General features: G+C 36.8%; 1 protein-coding gene across 1 annotated transcript; it reads right to left on the reverse strand.

Annotated features, from left to right (window-relative positions):
- Positions 1–1312: 1312 nt before the first annotated feature.
- Positions 1313–17630, reverse strand: tmprss7 (transmembrane serine protease 7; the record flags this gene model as incomplete). The annotated part of the gene is made up of 18 exons (XM_079806110.1): positions 1313–1471; positions 1626–1762; positions 4474–4742; positions 4851–5049; positions 7413–7529; positions 7610–7717; positions 9527–9634; positions 9781–9917; positions 10637–10743; positions 10842–10954; positions 11031–11155; positions 11263–11491; positions 13628–13663; positions 13869–14062; positions 14190–14257; positions 14350–14480; positions 15468–15672; positions 17562–17630. The coding sequence occupies 18 exons, from the start codon at positions 17628–17630 to the stop codon at positions 1313–1315; spliced, it is 2511 nt and encodes an 836-aa protein (XP_079662236.1).
- Positions 17631–17782: the final 152 nt, after the last annotated feature.

The following is a 17782-nucleotide window of genomic DNA, read 5'->3' on the forward strand; positions in this document are numbered from 1 at the left end:
AAAGAAAAACTACTATACTGCTCACGTAATACGCATGCGCATGCCGTCACCGTTTTCACAACTTCGGAGACGGTAACGATATCGTTTTCAAAAACTTGCACTTTGAAACCCATTTTCAAAAGTTCCCGTCCCCCAAAATGCCGTTGTTCTGTAGGCTAAATGAACAGCCTAAATGCTAAAAAAAAATTTTTTGCCGTTTAATTTTTATAAAATAGCCTACATTGCATAGTGACAATTACCGGCTAATTGTATTGGCTATTGGCCAAAATAAACGAAATATGGACAAATGGACATGAAATAATAATTTTCTAACAACAAATTGAACACTGCAAAAATATATACTATCATTAATCATTATAAATAAATAACGTATTTATATACAAAGTAGGCCCACCATATTCCTTTTTTAAACTCTCTTGTATCCAGCTTGTGTCCAAGTCTTCCGAATCCGAGCAATGTTTTTATTATTAAAAGTTCAAAAACCAACACAGAAACCCATATGAAATGTTTATTCATTCGCTATAAATTTTTTCTGCCAAGGCAATTTTTATTATAATACTCGTAATATCTATTTTGAATCGGAAGATGGCGCCAATGAGCTATACCAATTTGCACTGAAAGACCGCTGTGTAAAAGCGCGGTCCATGTGTTGCCATGTGCAGCGGTGAATCGTCCAAGGCTGGGTTTTCCAAAAGCAAGCCTAAATGGATCATAGAACAATAGCCACCAATGGTATCTACAATCAACAGGCTTACGATGTTTTCTCAAAAGCATTGTAACTAAGCCATAGAACCATTGGCACCACTGGTCTCACTGGTATTATATTATTTACCCCTGGTTTCACAGACAAGGCTTTGAGTCTAATACCAGACTAAAATGCGTGTTTGAGCTGTTTTAACTGAAAGTAACTTGCAAGGACATATCTTAAAATATGTCAGTGTCATTGTTTTGTCTCAAAATGCGTACCAGGAATGTTTTTTTTCTAAGGCATGTTTATAAAAGATACGTAGTTACTAATTGAATTAAGCTCTAATCCTGGCTTAATCTAAGCCCTGTCTATGAAACTAGGCCATAGTATAATGTGTGTGTGTGTGTGTGTGTGTGTGTGTGTGTGTGTGTGTGTTATACTATATAGTATAAATGTTAACTTAAAAACACCAACAAGAACTTAATTGTTCAAGACAAATGTATTAAAATGGTGTTACATGATTGAAAGACCATTAAATAACACATTTAGCTGTTTATGTGAAAATGGCTTGTTTTGAGCGAGTTACAGACTGAATTATAAGATGGATTTACTTGGCTGTGCATTTTAAATATGTCTTTGGATCCAATCTATGAACTTGGCCACTCTGGTGTAAACTCCGGGAAGGTTGGGTCTGCCACAGCCGGAACCCCAACTCACAATGCCCGTCAGAAACCAGCGGCTGCCTGCGTGTGCTTGACAGGACAGAGGACCACCCGAATCCCCCTGCAATAAAACTGGTTATGTAAAAATCCAAGAAGACAGCTCACTTTAATCAATGAGAAAGGTTAGCCCTTTAATAATGCTCTGAAATGAGATACTAAGCTTATGTTTGGTTCATAAAGCAGGACCAAGTCCAATGCCTGTTATCTCCCCTCACCCGGCAGGCATCTTGTTCTCCCGAGGGCACGCCAGCGCACACCATGCGAGGTGACACAGGGCCGTAGCTTCTCTTGCATTCACTCTGGCTTAGAATGCTAACTTCTGCCTTCTGCAATACTGTGGGTAGCACTTTATCTGTATAAACAGAGGAAAAATATGCTATTTCATTGCCATATATTGTAGACCTATAAACATATTTAAACAAGAAAAACACTCTTTTTTTTCTATTCATCAAGTTTCCACAAAAATAAAAACAGTTTTCAATACTATTAATAATAATAAATGTTTCTTGAGCACCAAACCAGCACATTGGAATCATTTCTGAAGGATCACGTGACACTGAAGACTGGAGTAATGCCATGGGCATCGGAAGTTAAAAAAGTGTGGATGGGTCCTCCCCCAGAAATATTTTCCACTCCAGTGGATGCCATTTACATTAAGTTAAACATTTACGCTATTCCCGCCTTGTTTAATAAATGTCTGGTTGGGCTAGACAATATTGCGGAAGACACCAAATTAAGCCTCTGGGGCTCTTCGGTAATTTCTGACCCGAATTTTTTAAAATAAAAACTTGGTGACTTTATTGGTACATCCAAAAAAATTGGGGACAGGATTTGAAAAGTCTAAGTGGTTATAAAAAAAATTATCACACTCAGGACCTTCGGGTAGAAAATGACCCCCATAGGAAATGAATGGGAAATTGGCAAAAATATGAAAATACAGAGTTTTTTTGTGCATACAATCTACAAATCAACCAGGACGCAGAAAAAAAGGACTCAACAGTGAAGGGGTGAATCTCTAAAACATCAAGAGTGCAAAACAGACAAAAAAAATCACACACACACACAAAAACACAATTAGCTTTTGGAATGGCACGCGTTAATTTGTGTGTGCGTGTGTTTTTGTGTGTATAAGTGTGTGTGTGTGAGTTTTTTTGTCTGTTTTGCACTCTTGATGTTTTAGAGATTTACCCCTTCACTGTTGAGTCCTTTTTTTCTGCATCCTGGCTGATGCACAAAAAAACTAATTTCCCATTAATTTCCTATGGGGGTCATTTTTAACCCGAAGGTCCTGAGTGTGATCTTTTTTTTTTACGACCACTTAGAATTTTCAAATCCTGTCCCCAATTTGTTGGGGTGTTCATATACCAAGTACCAATAAAGTCACCAAGTTTCGGACCATTTCGATGAAGCTACGATTTTTAAAAATTTTCTATAAAACGCAAGATCCACTATAGTGGTAAAAATTTGTAGCCTGGATGCCAGCCGAACTTAGCCCCGCCCACAACATTTTTACTCGGGCAGTTCGGTCTGGACTTTCTCCGTAGAGAAGTAATTATGCCCGAACAGAAACTGTTCGGACCAATGAAATTGTCAGGGCGGGTTTTAGACGATGATGGACAGATGATAAACAGTAACGTAATCATCCACGTCACCAAAGAGCGCTTGGGTTCAATTTGTTCTAATCCTAAACGGAGAACTTGTTGTATATGCATTCACCTTTACTATTTCTCTCAGAAATGATGATCGTGTTGGTAAGTACTCGGTGTATCCTTAAATTCTTTTTTTACAACACCGGCAAAGATCGTTACACTCATCTTTTTCTTCTAACGTAACTTATTCCAGCGTGCGTGCAGACAGGGTTGCCAAGTTTTTACAACAAAACCGCCCACTTGCTAACGTTCCTCAAAACTAGCCAAAAACAAGCCCAATAGCTTTCCTGGGGGGTTCTCCGGGGGAAAAAAAGGCATTTGGGGTGTAAAATATGTGTTATTTTGGCAGGGCTGGCAGCTAAAAATCGCATTCCTGGGTCTGTATATCACATAATTGGGGTCGCTTCAACCCGCGGACATGGCAACACAGTGCAGTTGAGTTCTGTTGACATTTGACAACTAACGTTATGCGTTGCTCCGTTGCTCTGATTGGTTGTAGGTCTATCCAATTGAGGTCTTTCCTGGTTCGGTTGAAACACGGCCCATAATCACAGCCCAATGGAGCCGTATCAGACTCATATTCTGACTAGAATTGAGTATGACGACGTCAGGCTAAAAAATTTGCTATTGCGAGATAAAAATGCTCAATGTGTCCACCAGATGGCATGATCTAATTTAAAAAATTGCTTTCATGAGGCCTAGGCTTGACTCTAAAATGAAATACAGCTTTAATAAAATAAAAATAAAAATTCTATACATATATACATTTTTTATTATATTCAATGGGAAAAAATTGGTCATAATTACTGCATAAATATTAATTATAAATCATAAAATTATCTCAAAACACCAAAAAAGAAAATAAAAAATATTATTGAACAAAAATATATTTCATTAATTTTTCATTTATCTTAATCCCGCCCTCCGGGTCATTTTTGACCTGAAGGTCCTGAGTGTGACCCATAAATGAAGAACCCCAGAGGGTTAATTACAGTGGCAATAGTGTAGGGGTAAAGCACATGGTTTTGATGCAAATCGACCCGAGGTTCGAATCTGCCTTTTGCCGAACTCACTCTAATCCCTTTTCCCATCACATATCAGATCGGAAAGGCATTTATTTTCAATAAAACTTAAGAAAATATTCGAAAAGTGGAAATAAAGCATCTAACTCATGTTTATTAATAATGTGTTTATCAGTTAGAACAGATATTCGCTGAATTAGAGATGGTAAAAGTGAGTAGGTCCACAGGAATAACTGACATTTTGCAAAATATTAAAGTAGATTTTCAGATCAAATAAATGCAGCCTTGGTGAGCATAAGAAACTTTAATTAAAACATCTCTTCAATCAAGTTTGAGTCTACATCATCATTTGTAACATGCAACAATGACATCATTTGTTTTTGGGCTCCTACCTTGTTCAGAACGGTAACCCCAACCAGTGACCCAGCAGCGATGCCCCTCGGAGAAGGTCTGAGAAGGAGCCGGCAGGCAGATGGGCTGGATATATTGTCCCAGGCTGCTGGGCCAGGCCTTCTTCAACTGCAGGAGGGCGATGTCATAGTCAAAACTTCTTGCATTGTAGTATTCATGCACCACAATTCGACGGATCTCGGCCACATGCTTGGCACTTCCCTGGTTTAGCATGCCCATATGAGCCATCCACATTCGAGGATCTGCCAACCTGAAAGATCACACTTGCTCAACTGCATTAAGAAATGTCATGGTTTACTTACATGCTAACATAAACTTTGATATTCAAAAGTGTTTCGGTCTACCCGATGTTCCTCACCTCTCTTTGCTAAAACAGTGCGCTGCAGAAATGAGCCACTCATCAGAGAGGACCGATGCTCCACAATACAGCTGACCAGAAAAATGCATGCTGACCTGCCACGGCCACTCTCCCTCCACCGCATTCGTCCCACCCACAATACGCTGTTCTGGGGAGGCGCTGTCAAATATGCGCTTTAAAGGGGTGGGATTGCCGCAGTCTACAAATCATATGGAAACATATCAGACATAAAAAAGTGTGTTAGTGTACAGGCATCCAAAATGACTGACATGCTATGTAAGGATGTAAATCTGGTGCACTGATATAGGTGTGTGCACTGTGCACTACAGGTCAAAAGTTGGGAATAATTAAGATTTTTCAATATAATAATAATTAAGAACTAAATCAGTATATTAGAATGATGTCTGAATGAGACGCTAAAGACTGGAGTAATGATGCTGAAAATTCAGCTTTGTCATCACAGGAATAAATTACATTTTAAAATATATTAAGAGTATTATACATTTTAATAATATTTCACAATATTACAGTTTTTACTGTATTTTAAAATAAATTCAGCCTGGGTGAGCATAAAAGACTTCTTTTAAAAACACACAAAAAAACTTAATTATTCTAAACTTCGTATGTGCATAAACCGTTCAGTCATGACAGGTGCATCTGATGAGCCAAATCCAATTAAATCAAAGAGCATTTAGAAAGAGAATGAACCATGAACAAAGCTCAGCACACACACACACACACACACACACACACACACACACACACACACACACACACACACACCAATTACCAAATATGGTAAATAGGCCAATAGATCATAATAATAGCAGCAATATCATAGGAACATGGAGGCTATTTTAGGTTGAGTGGCTAGCCAGTCATACATAAAAACATAGATATACACAATAAAGGCTAGATGTCTCATCCACACTGCTGGCCAATGGAGGTCGACGGCCACACCTGGCGGCCATCTTGTCACAGTCAGGTCACTCACTCGTAACATTGTGTTTTAACGGTGCATGTACTTTTTAAATAACCATAACTTGCTAAATCTTCTACAGATTTTCAAACTGTTTGGTCTGTTATAAATGTCAGAGATGTAGTTATGACACTGCATACTTATGAATAATTATTCATAATTTGTTTAAGCATCCAGAATTATAGCCACGTTAATAACGTTTGTAAAAAAAACAAACCATTTGTAAATCCGTCACGATTTCAGCGAGATAAGAGTATTTGTGTTCGTGCAGATCACTCACTAGAGACTTCGCCGTAAGACATCTAGCCTTTATTATATATATCTATGCATAAAACGGTCCTAAATTCCATTTTGGAGTGGTTTTAAAGGATGTGGAACTTAATTGATATATAGCATCAATTTGACGGTAAATGTAGCCTGGATGCCAGCCGAACTTAGCCCCGCCCACAACATTTGAGCTCAGGCAGTTCGGTCTGGATTTGATCCGTAGAGGAGTAATTATGCCCGAAAAAGGAACTGTTCGGACCAATGAAATTGTCAGGGCGGGTTTTAGACGATGATGGACAGATGATAAACAGTAACATAATCATCCACGTCATCAAAGGCGCTTGGGTTGAATTTGTTCTAATCCTTAACGGAGAACTTGTTCGTAAATGCATTCACCTTCACTATTTCTCTCAGAAATGAGGATCGTGTTGGTAAGTACTCTGTGTATCCTTAAATTCTTTTTTTACAACACCGGCAAAGATCGTCTAGAAGATCTTCTAACGTTACTTATTCCAGCGTGCGGGCAGCAAGGGTTGCCAAGTTTTTACAACAAAAATCACCCAATTGCTACTCAAAACTAGCCAAAAACAAACCCAATAGCTTTCCGGAGGGGGTTCTCTGGAAAAAAATGGCATTTAAGGGGGTAAAATATGTGTTATTTTGGCAGGGCTGCCTGCTAAAATTTGCATTCCTGGGTCTATATATCACATAATTGGGGTCGCTTCAACCTGCGGACATGGAAAACAACCCGCGGTCTTGGCAACACAGTACAGTTGAGTTCTGTTGACATTTGACAACTAACGTTATGCGTTGCTCCGTTGCTCTGATTGGTTGTAGGTCTATCCAATTGAGGTCTTTCCTGGTTCGGTTGAAACACGGCCCATAATCACAGCCCAACGGAGCCGTATCAGACTCATATTCTGACTAGGATTGAGTATGATGACGTCAGGCTACGTTAAATGTATTTCAGTCAAAGAATTAAAAGATAATATGTGAATCGTAAAATTGAAGACACATAAAGAAAAATAACAAAAAAACAACAACATATAAAGCATCAGGATTGCTAGTGATTTAACATTTCTTTTTCAATTATAATTTTTTTATATATATATTTTTTGCTCTGACTGTCATTTTCGCTCTCACCACTCTTTGGTTTTCTTTACAACATTTGAAATCACATTTGAATAAAAAAAAAAAAAAAACTAAAACAGGCATAAATGGTATTTAGACTAGGACTTGTTCTGTCTCTTTAAATGTCTACAAACCAATCTGATGAGTGACATGATGCTTTTGGATGTTACCACATTAAAACTCACCACAGTCCTTCTCATCACTGCGGTCGAAGCAGTCGGGTAAGCCATCACATTTAGCGTTTTTCTTAGGAATGCAGGCTCCATTGTCACATTGGTAACTGACTCCAGAACAGCTAGTCTCTGCATAGCCAATACATTAATAACAGTACATACAATTGACACATATCAAAGTGTGAATTTTTAAATAGTTTTCACGTTACCCTGAGTACAGTTGGTCTCATCTTTACCACTGGAACAGTCAATCTCTCCATTACAGATGTATAATGGGTGTAGAGGGGATGAACCTCCACATATTTTAGGAGGTTTAGCTGTCGGATAGATACAACGGCCAATAAAATAGTGAATATTCATATGAATACTATTTTGATATACCAAGATATTGTTGTAAAGTAATAGTTTTCAACCTTTTTTATTTTCTCTCTTGCATTTAAGCCCTTCAGTTTCAAAGAATCCCCTATCTAAGCTGATATGTCAATGCCTCTGATACATCTGTTGTAATACAAATAAACTATGTTAGCATTTTAATTAAGCTATTATATTATATTATATTATTTTCAAATTCTTGATTTTATTTTTGGGGTCTACTAGAATAGTAATTCATGTTTGAATTAGTGCTGTCAAATCGATTAATCACATCCAGAAGAAAAGTTTGTGTTTACATAATATGTGTGTGTACTGTGTATAATTATTATGTATATATAAATACACACACATACATGTATATATATTAAAGAAAAATGTGTTATATTTATATATAAAATATTTATATTTATATATAATATAAATTATATAAATATATATAATGTATATACATGCACATTTTTCTTAAATATATACATGAATGAGTGTGTATTTATATGTACATATTAATAATTTATTACATAATAATACATTTATATGTACACAAACTTTTCTTTTGGATGCGATTAATCTATTTGACACCACTAGTTTGAATATTCATAAATCACATTATTTTTCACATATCTTACATTGATGCAGCAGCTCTCTTTTCAGTCCGTCTATAATGCTCTGTTTAGTTCCTATCTCAATGAAGCCCCTGCTTCTCTAAAGCACAATGTGCTGATTGGTCAGCTGGATCAGTGTGTTGTGATTGGTCAAGCGCTTCAAGTGTGTTTTGGAAATGTCACGCCCCTTACCATAACCTTGAGTTTCAACACACTACCAACACAACTCAACCAGGCCTCGCGCCTTTTTTGCATATGCCTTTGGCGGGAATTTTTTTAATAAGGAATATTGTGGCTTGTACGTTCCTGGAAGAAAACTCGGGAATACAATCAAGGCATTTCAGGGAGTTCAGAAACAGTGCTTACTGATATACAGAAAAACTCCCTTAGGAGTGACTTTATGCTTTGTAACTTTGCAGACATTTTTTCATTTTCAAACAACATTACACACTAAAGAATGTTGAAAATGTAAAAAAGCATAATAGGACCCCTTAGGGTCCTGACTCTGTGGTTGAGAACCACTGTTGTATATTATTCACATAAGCCACTTTTCCACCATTGGGCCGAACCATTATAAGAACAGTAAGGAACAGTTCCAGGTATATTTCCACTTGAGTCTGGTTCGGCACGGCACAGTTATAAACCATTCTCGGCCCCAATTCTCAGTACAGATGGCTAACCGCACTGAACCGTGGTGGTAGAATGCGTGTAGTGATGTCGCCACTCAAGATTGGTCACTTGTCTGTTGTCTGGCAACCAGTTTGACTCACACTTGTAAAGTGTGCAATTTGAGCGACGTGAACACAAATTAATTATAAAATTAAAATAAATATCTGATCATTCTCCATAAAGTGGTCACTATTTACATCTTATACTGTCTCTAAACTCTTGCATTACCAAGATAATGACTGAAGCATTTGTATTACATTCCAAAGAACTCCGTTATCAGTACCACAGTGGAAAATGAAACCATACCCGTACCAGCTGGGCCAGATCAGCACAGAATGGAATGGTTAAGCAATGAGAATGGTTTGACCCAATGATGGAAAAAAAGCTATAGTAGGCTTTAACAAACTAACATGAAATACTAGTTTGTTACTAGTTTTACTATGATAGAACTACTAGAATTAGGTGATTCTGTGGTTAACATACAACAAAAAATCTCATCGCTTTCATCTTGACAGTCATCCAGTCCATCACAGCGCTTGAACTTCGCCACGCACAGGCCTGTGGAGCACAGGAAGTGACCCTCTGGGCATGCTTGGAGAAACAAACAAAACCAGAGTAAGACCATTTGGTGCCATGAGTCATTTTACTGACATACAATTATAAATAGTATTCCTTAAGAAAAAGGACTATTTGAAATTGTTCTCCATTTCCTTTTGTTTCAGCAGCATTGTTCTTACGCTGACTGGTGTTGTAGCTGCTGTAAGTGGCACTGAAGGGTTGGTCAGCATTTCGTGAGCTGCAGCGGAAAACCACTTCAGGGTTTTGCACAGGAATACGGAAGACGGTTGAGTGGTCGATGTAATTTCCACAATATCTGCAAATCAGTCACAATTATTTCTATACCAATTGACAAATGTTGAATATCAGACTATAACCTGATAAATATCACTTACAGTCAACACTGAAGGAATAGTTCAGCTAAAATGAATATTCTGTCGTTATTTACTCAACGTCATGTCTTTCCAAACCTTTCCAAAAAATTGTGTCGTATGGATCATTCTTACGAGCCTTTTTTGTGATGTTAAGTCAGTGTGAACTGTTGCTGTACGAAAAGGAGCTGCATGAAGCTTCTTCAAAATATTTACAGTCACCATGTAATCAAAATTGACAAAAACATTTATTTATCCATGCACATTAATACATGTGCCCTCATAATCTTTAATCAAAATAACTTCAAGCGACTTCTCTTCTCTTGGGACAAACTGTCACTCACAAAACATCACAGCAATAGCAAACCATGACCATCCAATCAATTCCTGATGATCAAAATCAAGTCCTGCCCTACATTTTTGTTCGAAAAGCCGTTTCACTCGGAAATACGTCACAATATGGAAGAAAAGACTATCGCAACTTCCATCTCATAGCGATCGGTGAGTAAATAATGACTTTTAACTATTCCTATAAGAAATGTATTGCATAAGTACACATTTTAGTTATTATTTTACAAATGTACAAAAAAATACAATAAAGAAAATATCTAAAGGTAACTGACTCAGAAATTAGGTGAAAATGTACCCTTGACAAAGCACTTACATAATCTCATTGACTTTCCACCAGCCGTGTTCACAGTTTTGCGAGTCTTTTAGCTTTAGCATGTAGTTCTTGAACATGAGAGCTACACCCAGAGGACCGCTGGCCATCTGACACATCAAAAGCCAACAAAAAATACCCCTCTGTCACACGAATACTGTGGATAATATTTCTACACATTAAAAAAGCTTTTGATTGGGTGCAGTACCTGAAACATCCAGGTGCAGGAGCACTGACGGGGCAACAGATTGGGGTAGAATGGACTGGTTATCACTCCAGCATCACCTGGGCCAGCGGGTAACGCTATCATATTCATACACTCTGTGTGGGAAGGACACAATGGGCTCAGCATCACAACCAGACACAAATATACAGATACTTTAATCGAAGGACTCACGCTCCTCCATGAGAGCCTGGAAGAGTCCTCGGAAGACCTTTTTGCCTGGTGTGAGTTGGAATGAGAGCAGCATGACATTGGAGGTGGAGACCAATGAGATCGGGGCTGACACTGATTCACAAAACCTTGAAGAGAATGCATGAAAACCAAACTGATCATCTCAGATTATTTTGTCCTTCGTTTCACCAAACCAGTCAACACTGACATCTTTCCACTCCCTTCTGTCACAAACCTGAAGAGAACCATGCCTCTCATGGGAAGCAGAGCATCATACACGGTGAGGGAATCATAGACGCAGTCACTAGGGTCAATGCTCAAGCTGTTCACAGTGAGTCGGATGACAGAGCCTGGAGCACTTGTCAGTTTGATGTAGCAGCTCAAGCTTCCCCATGAAGAGAACACGTTGAGGGGAAAACTCACATCAGGAACACCTGCGTACAGCTTATTCACACACTGAGAGCCTATACACACAGAACCCATCAAACACAGAATTACAGCAACAAGATTATCATAATAATAATAATAATAATAATAATACACATTCAAAAGGTGTTTGTTGCAGGGTTGGGGGAAAGTTTAAAGATTAGTTCACTTTAAAAAGAAAATTACTCCATGATTTACTCACCCTCATGCCATCCTAGGTTATATTCAACTTAAGAAGAAAGTGTAACGCCTCTCGCAGTTCAAAAAACCCTACCCTTCGGCCAATACGGAAGGCAGTCTGGAGGAAGCTAGATATTTTACTTTATAACGTTTTAAATATGGATATTTTTCTTACAAAAACCCATCACTTCGCTTCAGAAGGCCTTTATTAACCCCCCAGAGCTGTGTGGTGTACGTTTATGATGGATGGATGCATTTTTTTGTGCTTCAAACTCGTGGGCCCCGTTCACTGCCATTGTAAAGATTGGAAAAATCAAGATATTTATTAATATAACCCAGATTGTGTTCATCAGAAAGAAGAAAGTCATATACACCTAGGATGAATCGGGGGTGAGTAAATCATGGGGTAATTTTCCTTTTAAAGTGATCTACTCCTTTAAGAACTGTGAATTTGAATTGAAATTTACTGCAAGTGAAATTTATTGGAATTCAAAGAAACTCAACACAGTTACTTCCAGTTTTCACACCTTGCATTAGTCAACTTGCAAAACACGAATAAATACAATTTAATAAAACATTTATTTCCTGAAAAGTAGAAATATTTTTTCTCTACTTATATTTCTCTAAACTTAGAAAGATTCTGTCAAAACAATTAACACAGCCATTAAAACAGATATTCATTTAGTTTCAAATTGTCACGACCACCAGAGGGCACTCCACCTCAGACTATTGCCATATCCCCACAGACTACATTACCCATAATACTCTCTGTCTGGACATCCACCTGTGTCTCATTACCCTGTTCACCTCACCCTATATAAGCCTGGTTATCTCAGTCATTCATTGTGAAGTCTTGTTTGTTGTATAACTGCATTTCTGAGCGTCTTCCCTGGTTTCTTGTCTGTCGGTTTTTGGATTATTTGCCTGTTCTGTGAATTACCGTTTGCCTGTCTCTCCTGTCTTGTTTGCCTGATTACCTGTTATGACCTCTTGCCTGTTTGTTGACTTAGAGTGTGCATTACCCTTTAAAATAAAGCAGCATTTGGATCCTCAACCTTCTGTCTCAGAGCAGTACGTTACACAAATATTTTATTTAATAATTAATTAAATTGATTACATTTTTCAAAGAATTTTATGAAAATAAATATTGACATCCGTTGCTCCATTTTAAACTGGAGTAAATTAGAGCATTTAGGAACTGTTCCATAAAATGGCAATCAATTAATGAAACATAAAGAAATATGTGTTCACTGCCAGTACACATTAAATTGATCAAAATTGACAGTAAAATTACAACAACAAAAAAAATCATGTCATATACAGTCAAACCAAACATTATTCAGACACCAGATATATTTTTTTTCTAGTGGGTGTAGGACACTATAGTTTATGTAAGTTTATGTAAGTGAGGATAGCAAAATAAAGTAAACTGTGACATATTATACCCAAAAATTCTTCATACAGTGGACTAACAGTAAAATGTATAATTGGCTTGGTGATTGGTTGACCTAAATTGGTATTATCTAACTGTGTACTTAAATTTAACAGCTGATTGGTTGACTGTAATCCAATACATACCTTTCTATCAAAGTTATCTGACATTATCTAGATTAATTTTTTCTGACACCGTTTAACTCTTGAGTTCTTGTCATATTTTATTACCATTTTCTAAACTCTAGCGAATAAACTGTGATAATGTGAGAAAATGTTGAACGCGTCTGAATAATTTTGGGTTTGACTGTAAATGCTGTTTTTTAATCTATTTATTCATAAAAGTATCCTAAAAAATGTATAAAGGTTTCCACAAAAATATTAAGCAGCACAACTTTAACATGATAATAATAAGAAGAAAAGTTTCTTGAGCAGCATAAAACAAAACATATGATTTCTGAAGGATCACGTGACACTGAGGAATTTTAAAAGGCTGCTTAATTCAGTTCTGAATTGCACACAACCCCGGTCATATATGTAAATATCTGGCTTGACTGACTTACCCACAGCTGTTGATGTGTAATCTGAGCGTAAAGCAACTGGAAAGACAAAATATATTTAGGCTATATAAATTCACCATAATAATACATCTGAAGCTGAAATTATTCACAAAAAAACAAGGAACACATGCATGCAGCCATGCACAACAATTAACATTATGTAAAATAACAACTAAGTAGTCAGAAGGACTATTTTGGGTGTGTCATTTAATTTATGCCCCCCCTTGAGAAGGGCTGAGATTACCATTGACAAGAATGGAGTCGATGTCCACAGGAAGGCCCTGCAGGAAGCCCACTGAAGACCTGTTCTTCAGACTCATCAGCACAGAATCCCTGAGGATGGCACTCACACACTCCTCACACACTGCTGGAGTCTTCAGGTGCGGCACCACAAAGATCATCCAGAAATGCACCAGTACACCACCTTGATTATTATTACTGACGGGGTGAGAGGTCATTGAGATTACTGTTAGCACACAAAGCCATTAACCATATGACCATATCTCAAATGACCTAATGAAGTAAATCCATCTAGCAGAGTAATACCGGAGCGGCTGTAGCCTACCTCAGATCAGAGATGACGGTTTGTTTGTAGAGTCTGGACACTGATGACGTTCGGTATACGCTGGTTATCTTATTGGAAGATAAATAATAAAGTGAGGGTGACAATGGCTTTTGAAGGCCTTATATTCTACATATTGACATATTTAGGCTGTGTCACTCACCACATGCTGTACACGGTTAGCCATGGATACAAACTCGCTCGAGTCAGCATGCCGGTACTCTGGTATAAACTCCACGTTGGCAACACGGAACATACCAGCGAAATAAACACCACTGTTGCTCTCTCTCCGGACTACAAAACACATAGTGTGCACTTCAGTTAAATTAGACTTGTGGACATAACTTTGTATACACTTGTGAAAAAGAACGCTTTGGCATACTTTTAAAATGAGAAAAGAACTGAAAGTAATGTTTTCGGACACTTAATTGCAAGCTAACCGAAATTAAATGTCTTTGGCATGTGGTTAAAATGAATATTCTGACAAGCATTTACGATCAGTTAAAATATAGTTAATGTCATTTCTGTTGAAACTTGTATGTCATGTATTTAAATATATTTGTAATTACACATTTGTAATGATACAGTTGCAATTTAATACATTTAAAGTATAATAATTTTGTATAATAAAATATTGTATAATTGTAATCAGTATAATACATTGTGTTATAATCCATTATCAAATAAACCATAATCAAGTACTTTACATGTACTTTATATGTCAGATCAAAATAAGTGTACTTATTAAAAGCATGATTATTAATATAATGATTTAAAATGTGCTTTTTTATTTGACAATTAAAAAGTGCACAAGTGTTTATTAACAGTTCTTTTAATTTGAGTACACAAGTGGCCCTTTGTTTCATTAATATTATATTATCTGCATGGTTACACTTTATTTTAAGGTGTCTTTGTTACACTGTAATTATCCATTTAAGTACTGAGTAATATTAAGTAACTACATGTACTTACTGTAGGGTTGGGATTAGGGTTTGGTTTGGTTTAGTTGCATGTAATTATGCATAATTTATAGTTATTATTACTATTAATCTATAGTGACTACATGTAACGATGACACTAAAATAGTGTCACCAGCTGCACATATATTTTAAATATATATATATATATATATATATATATATATATATATATATATATATATATATATATATATATATATATATAATTTAAGATTTAAAGTACACTACACACCTACACAATACAATTAAGTGCACTTCTTTTTCACAAGGGTATGTATATGAATGCTTGTGTTTAGCTTACATATAAAAAACCACAGAAGAGACCACATTATCACCACAACGACAAACACCACCACTGTAATGAGGATGGCCAGATTCTGTAGATCCAATATTGGGTTTGTCTTCTTTGGCTTTTTTGCTCTTCTTCTGCGTCGTCTGTTGTATCTTCTGCATAGTTTATTAAGAGTTGCGTCCACCGTAGCCACTTCCACGGACACATCAGCTACCTGAAACCACAGGTATGTATCACATTCTGACCTGATGCAATAAAAACACACTCACGAAAAGCCAACCCCTGTTAGAATCAGAAGTGTGATGACCTGGATTATAGCAATTTGCATGAGCACTATCATAACTTTCTGATAATTTTATTACACAGTGCTAGTCACAAGATATCTTAAATGTTCTGCCATAAAAGCGCTGATGTCATTTCAGGACTGCAGATGTTAATGCGTTTTACATTTCTTGTAAAAGACAGACTAACTTTAAATTGGTTCAAATGGGGAATGAGTGGGAAATCAGTGGCTTTGGATTTAAGGTGTGTGTTGTGGTCTTATCACAAACAGATATTATTGCAATGAGCGGTTAGAGTTACATGGTAAAGCCACTCAGTAATTCTGAGAGAGATCCAACTGGGTTACAAAATCCACCTCTGAGTTCACAATGACTTAATGGGCAACTGCCTCAGTAATTTCCCCCACAATAAATTATTACAACCAATTACCGCAATCTCTATCATTGTCCATCAACCCCATAAATGCATTTAAGGGTTTTCTTGAGTATAAAACATATGAATATAGATTTTATGTCAACACAGTTCATGGAAAAGGTCAGGGCTGTAATCATCTTAGACATGTTTTTTATTTTATTTTATACAATTAAACAATTAACCCATACTCAGATTAAGGAAAAAAACTACATGTAACATGAACTTAACAAGGTTTATTAGACATGGTGCTAACATATTTTTTTTAACATATTTTTATAGACATTTTGAAATAATCAAACTTAAAATGAGATGATAGATAGAAAGTAGCCTAATGTGGTAACTAATTAATACCATCATTGTACCATGATATCACTGCACCTTTCGTAGCCTAAGCAAATTTTTCCAGAAAAATATTTCTGAAAAGTACGTTAGAATCAATTGTTTTGGGACCATCACAATGACTCGCGTTCATTGTGGTTGTCCAGTCATGCATTATTTACATGATGTCATCCCATCTCTTTCCCTGTATTTCATTTACAACGAGGTAACACCGTCTTTGCGATTAAAATAAAGCTCAAAGAGATAATCGCGAGTTAAAATTAAATTTCATTTTGAAATGCCTCAATTTTGTAAAAAAAAAAAAAAAAATAGCAGGTAAAGTCCTACATAGGGACCATCTACAAAGTATAAACGATAAACGAAGAAAAACGTACAATGGCTCGGTCACAATTAATTAAAAAGAATAATGTGCACACATAGATTTTGTTCCACACATCTTTGAGCACACAACACAATAAAAATAAATATTTGTGTTACGATGACAGAGTCATTGAACGTTTTTAGTTAGAACCTTCTTTGTAGACAGTCCCCCATCTTTCACCAAGTTAGGTATAGTGAGAACATTATGCACCTTGCAATCCATCTAGGCAGGTTACAACAAATAAACTGCGATCTATGTTCTGAATATTCTTATGATATTCACCTTATGATAAACCCACTTTCTCGCGGTTATGGATTTTATCCAAATAGTTAATGCAAAAATAACGTTTTTCGAAATGTCAAGCCAATAACTTCATAGACGCCTCAACAGAGGTCAAAATGTTTCAACTCTCACAGAAATTACCATACTGCAGTTTACGCCAAAATAACTTAGTAACTATTAGTAAAACTATGTAACTTAGTTACCCTCATTGTCATTAAAAAAACAAACAAACGAAAAAATAGACATTTATTCTTTATTTGAAATATCCCATTATATTTTATATTGTGATTTTGACGTAATAACAGCTACTCAAATGACTATTACTAAGTGACTATTGACTACAATAATAAACCATATTGTTATTTTGTCGGAAACTATGGTTACTATGGTGGTATTCAAGGGGTCTAGCAGTATTAAATACTCACACTTGTGGCGTCTTCCCGGGCCGCATCATCCTCGCTCCCCTGCCCGCCTTCCTCTCGCGCTGTTTCCATGGCATACAGCAATTCATTTGGACCGGTAATCTCAAATGCTGGGACCCTTCATTGTTAAAACTGTTTCCCCCAAAAATGCAACTGTCTGCAACCACGACGTGAATGTGAGCTGCAGAATGAAGGCAAACGACACGAGGCGCTTCGTTTCCACC

The sequence above is a fragment of the Gobio gobio genome, assembly GCF_949357685.1.
Source record: "Gobio gobio genome assembly, chromosome: 23".
Classification (NCBI taxonomy): domain Eukaryota; kingdom Metazoa; phylum Chordata; class Actinopteri; order Cypriniformes; family Gobionidae; genus Gobio; species Gobio gobio.